A 5,738-nucleotide genomic window follows, 5' to 3' on the forward strand; every position below is an offset into this window, starting at 1 on the left:
ATATGAATTTACATTTTAACTAAAAAATTATTATAAAATATATAAATATATTTATAATTAAGTTATATTTCATACCAATATTTTGTTTAAATTAATATTGGAATAAAAAAATGTTTCTAAATCCAATTCTAGTTCTAAATATTATTAAGAAATGATCAAAGATGCAACCCAATTTTAGCTTTCCATATCTAAGAAATGAAATATCAATAAATAATATTTTTCTTTATAAATTATTTATTTATAATATATATTTTGAAATATAAACCACATATTAAAATACATTAAAACATTTATACTTTAGACATTAAGGATAGGTTGTGGGTCAACAAAGTATTTCAATTATTTGAATCCAATATAAACAAGTTTTTAATTAAAAATTAATCAATAAATTTCAATGTGGTCATAAATAAAGACATGGTTTCCATTAAATGGAAACTTATATCCTAGATATAGTCTTATAGATATGATAAGATTCCAATATCTAAATTAATTAAATACATTACTTGTTTATTTTGATATCATGTTTTATTAATTAATTAAGTGATTCGGATAAGTCTCGGGCATAAAAAAATAGGATAAATTTATTATTACCAAAATCTTCAATACAACAAGAATTAAATACTTTTTTAATCAACCTAATATTTTCCATTTCCAATTTTCATAAAGTCTTTATTCCTTTTTATAATGTTACCTAAATAATAAAGTTAATTGAATAATTTGTTTGTTTCAAAGCCACCTAACATATATTATTTTGATTTTACTCTATACTTAAAATTGTAAGTGAGTTGAGATAATTACATATAACCATAATTCAAGTGACAATAGACTTGTTTATAAGACTAAAATTTTTTAATTTATTTTTTACTAAAAACATAGTGAATAGGTTTTTTTAATTAATTAAAATAAAAAATTAACAATTATAATCATTTATTTTAGATTGAACAAAACTATATATGGATTTTTTTGAAAGGTGTATAATTATATTTTGTAGAAATGAAAAGAAAATGAGAATATTAGAGTTTATTTTTAATTTAAGAAACTAACATCATTCTATTACAACCTTAACATTTTTTTTTAGTTTTAGTAAAAATAAATTATGTGATTTTAAGTATTAAAACAATTTAGTATGTAAATGCAATTTATTTATTTATTCTTTTTTATTATTAAAAATTAACATCACCCCACAATTATAATCTAATCTTTTTAAATCTTTTACAAATCACTCTTAAAATTTCAACTATCTTAAATTGCAATCAACATTTATTCAAACTAATGAAAAAAATCAAACAAACATCTATAACCTAGTCAGTAACTTGACTTTTTATGAAAATTTAATGGGTCCCTACTAAGTAATTTTATTTGAAACCATATTAATATTTATTTGGTATAATTATTTATTTGGCCTTAGTTGTTTGTGAAAGTCAATTGTCAATTTGGTAGCTTTATTTTATTTTATATATGGAGGACAGACAGCTAGGGTAGAGAGAGAAAGACAACGAAGAACGCCTGAAGGGCAAAAATCAAAAAGAGTGTGGGAGAAGGATTTTTTAGTCTTTAACCTTCCAACTGTAGTAAATGGCGTCGGATGTGTAGGGTATGCATTTAATGGGGGATTGATTCACAAAAGCTAAAGAGAGAAGAAGAAGAAGCTCTATTCATTCAGGATTTTTCATACCTTCTTCTTCTATTATAATCTCTCATTTGTGAGTTGTCCGATCTGGGTTTGGAGTTTTAGGGTTCTTACCCTTTTCCCCTTCTTTTTTTTCATCTGGGTTTTGTTTCTTTCTCCAGTTTGATTCTCTAATCTGTTGAAATTTGAGATCTTCTTTCAAATTGATCCCACTTTACTTTATTTTTCTGGGTTTTTGAAATGCATCTTTCACTTTGGAAGCCAATATCCCACTGTGCTGCTCTAATCCTAGACAAAAAGAAGAACAGGACTAGTAAAGATGGTTCTTCTAAAAAAGAAGTCAAGAAAAAACCATCTGTTCTAAGGAAATTAAAAGAACATAAACTCAGAGAAGCTCTTGAAGAAGCATCTGAAGATGGGTCACTCTTCAAATCGCAAGATATGGACGCCAACAACAACAACGAAGAAGAAGACGAAGCCGTTGGAAGGTCTCGATCGCTCGCCAGGCTTCACGCTCAGAAAGAGTTTCTAAAAGCAACTTCTCTCGCCGCCGAACGGACCTACGAATCGGAGGACTCAATCCCCGATCAACTCGAAGCTTTCTCGAAATTCCTAACCATGTATCCCAAATATCAATCTTCTGAAAAGATCGATCAGCTGAGATTAGATGAGTATAGTCATTTGAAAGAGCCAGATCCTAAGGTATGTCTTGACTATTGTGGGTTTGGTTTGTTTTCATTTCTTCAAACTGTTCATTATTGGGAGTCTTCCACGTTTAGCTTATCGGAAATAACTGCGAATTTGAGTAATCATGCTTTATACGGTGGAGCTGAGAAAGGTACAATTGAACATGATATCAAGATTAAGATTATGGATTATCTCAACATTCCTGAGAATGAATATGGCCTTGTTTTCACTGTTAGCAGAGGATCTGCTTTTAAATTGTTAGCTGAATCGTATCCTTTTCATACCAACAAGAAACTGTTAACCATGTTTGATCACGAGAGTCAGTCTGTAAATTGGATGGCTCAGGCTGCTAAAGAGAAAGGTGCTAAAGTTTACAGTTCTTGGTTTAAGTGGCCAACTCTTAAACTATGCTCAACTGATTTGCGAAAACAGATTTCGAATAAGAAAAGGAGGAAGAAGGATTCGGCTACTGGTTTATTCGTTTTTCCTGTTCAATCCAGAGTAACTGGCGCTAAGTATTCTTATCAATGGATGGCACTGGCTCAGCAGAACAATTGGCATGTTTTACTCGATGCTGGCTCGTTAGGACCGAAAGATATGGATTCACTTGGACTCTCCCTTTTCCGACCTGATTTCATCATCACTTCCTTCTATCGGGTTTTTGGGTACGACCCAACTGGATTCGGATGCCTTCTGATTAAGAAATCTGTGATGAATAGTCTTCAGAATCAATCGGGTCAGACTGGTTCAGGCATTGTGAAGATTACTCCCGTTTTTCCTCTTTACTTGGGCGATTCAATGGATGGTTTGCCCGGTTTTTCGGGTATTGAGGATGAAGAAGCTCCGGAGATTGAAACCAGACCTGTTTCGAATTTGCCTGCATTTTCGGGTGCATTTACTTCTTCTCAGGTGAGGGATGTTTTCGAAACGGAAATGGAGAATGAGAATAGTTCGGATCGGGATGGAGCCAGTACGATATTTGAGGAAACCGAGAGTATTTCGGTTGGGGAGGTAATGAAGAGCCCGGTTTTCAGCGAAGATGAGTCGTCGGATAATTCGTTATGGATCGATTTGGGACAGAGCCCGTTGAATTCGGATAACAATGGCTTAAGGAGCTCGCCTTTGCCTCCGTTTTGGTTTTCGGGAAAGAATCATAGACAACAAAACTCGCCGAAACAACCCCCATACGAAAAAGACGACAACCATGTGTTATCGTTCGATGCTGCTGTTCTTTCGGTTTCAAATGACATGGAAAGCCGTCTCAAACAGGTCCCAGAAGAGCTCTGGATCGAAACCGAAATCGAAGACGAACAAAAACGAAACAGGATCCTGTCTGCTTCGAGCTCGGGATCAAACGGTGCCAAAACGATCGAAATATACCAAGACGCCAAAGAGAGCGCGATTCGAAGAGAAAATGAAGGCGATTTCCGACTATTGGGAGGGCGAAAGGGTAATTTATACTCGGGCAGTAGGTTTTTCGGAATCGACGAGCTCGAACAACCGCCCGAAAGTCGAGGGAGAAGAGTTTCCTTTTCCACGGAAGATCATCATCACGATCAAGTGAACAATAGCCACACAATCATAGAAACGGATGATTTCTCGAACGATGAGGATTACGAAAGCGACGATCAAGATTCGAGTAGAAGGGAACCCGAGATTGTATGCAGTCATCTGGAACACGTAAACATGTTGGGTCTTAACAAGACGACATTACGCCTACGTTTCTTAATCAACTGGCTAGTAACATCCTTACTCCAGTTAAGATTACCCGGTTCTGAAAACAAAGACGACGAATCCACACATCTCATTCACATATATGGTCCGAAAATCAAGTACGAAAGGGGAGCTGCAGTTGCTTTTAACGTGAGAGACAGGAATCGAGGTCTGATTAATCCCGAAACTGTTCAGAAGCTAGCCGAGATTCACAACATATCAATTGGAATCGGGATACTTAGCCATATAAAGATATTGGACAACCCCAAACAACAACGTGGGATGAACCTCGAAGAAACAACCTTATGCAAACCGATGGAGGCTAAACAGAACGATGGAAAGAACGGGTATATTAGGGTAGAGGTTGTTACAGCAACGTTTGGCTTTCTAACCGATTTTCACGATGTTTACAAGTTGTGGGCTTTTGTCGCTAAGTTTCTTAACCCGGATTTTATCAAAGATGGAGGATTTACGGAAGGCTGATGACTCGCAATGTGCATAGATTTTGCGGAGAGACTTGGGGAGAGGTGCTTGTATTTGTTTATTCGTGCTTTTTAATCGTTATGTTTATTTTTTCTTTGTTTGGAATTGTGGGTTTATTTAAGAATGTAGATTTGGTTTAGAAATTTGTATTGTTGGATGTACTTACAAAAAATGTAGTGGTAGATTCAATGGGGTTAAGTCTTAACCTTCTTTCTCTCTTTTTCTTGTATTTGATCCATGGAATTCAAGAATGATGGCATAAGTTAAGTTTGTTGAATCTTTCTTCATACCAAATTTGATCAAATTGTATTAATTTTTTTTTGATGAAATGAGTTTTTGACCCAAAGAAATTATCATGATTGAGCATTTCTTTTCTTCTTTTTAACCAAAAAAAATATGATTTTGTTACCATTATTTTGAAAATCGATGAAGTAGAAGTGAATAAAAATAGAGATAGAGCATGTCCGTTGTCCTTTTTTTTTTCAAAAAAATAGAGGATGTATCCATTTTAAAATTGTAACTCTTTTTCAAATTAGATAAATATAGGTTTCTGTATAGTTTTTTGATAATTTTTTTAAAATTTTTTTAAAATTTTTGTTTGAGTTTTCAAATAGGCTCATTATTGTCTCAACTCCTCTAGATTCAATTTTCATTGAATGTATTTGAATTAGGATATTTAGTTTAATAAAACAACAAGTTCATTATAGACATTAGAGGATTCTTTAAAGTTTGCCAAATAGGCAAACAACTATCTCCCACTAATTATTGTTTGCCATGAAGGAGTTATCATGGTGAAAACCTCTTGCAAGATTGAACCCACTATGTATGTTTTGTTTTATTTAAATTGATTCCTTCTTACGAAGTTGGCTTTTCACAAATGGAGATAGCACTAAAACAAGTCTTTCTTAAAAGACATATTGATCAAATGATGACTTCTTTTTTCTCAACAAATCCAAGAAACACCAACCACAAATAAAAAAATGCAAAACTTTTTCCTGCCCTAATCATTTCTTTCAATCTGTATCTTACCATTGAAATACTTTAGAAAAGTTATTTTTATCTTTTATCGCTGATTTCTTCGGAATATGTTAGGCAAGATTCAACGCACAAAACAAAGAAAAGGCGGACATTGTTTTATACAAAGTAGTTTATTGACTTTTTTTTTTTGTGGGGAAGCATTATTGTTTAAAGGAACTTTATGAGGTTTGGTGAGCCATTGACAATA

At 33.4% G+C, this 5,738-nt stretch overlaps 1 protein-coding gene across 1 annotated transcript; it reads left to right on the forward strand.

The window, feature by feature from the left end:
* The first annotated feature begins 1,455 nt into the window (after positions 1-1,455).
* On the forward strand, positions 1,456-4,790 carry LOC124919377. Its single transcript, XM_047459608.1, has one exon. The coding sequence runs from the start codon at positions 1,871-1,873 to the stop codon at positions 4,511-4,513; it is 2,643 nt and encodes an 880-aa protein (XP_047315564.1). The 5' UTR covers positions 1,456-1,870; the 3' UTR covers positions 4,514-4,790.
* The last annotated feature ends 948 nt before the right edge of the window (positions 4,791-5,738 follow it).

Source organism: Impatiens glandulifera, chromosome 1 (assembly GCF_907164915.1).
Source record: "Impatiens glandulifera chromosome 1, dImpGla2.1, whole genome shotgun sequence".
Taxonomy (NCBI): Eukaryota; Viridiplantae; Streptophyta; class Magnoliopsida; order Ericales; family Balsaminaceae; genus Impatiens; species Impatiens glandulifera.

Coding starts and splice junctions, on each gene's coding strand:
- LOC124919377 (XM_047459608.1), top strand. CDS start 1,871: ATGCATCTTTCACTTTGGAAGCCAATATCCCACTGTGCTGCTCTAATC.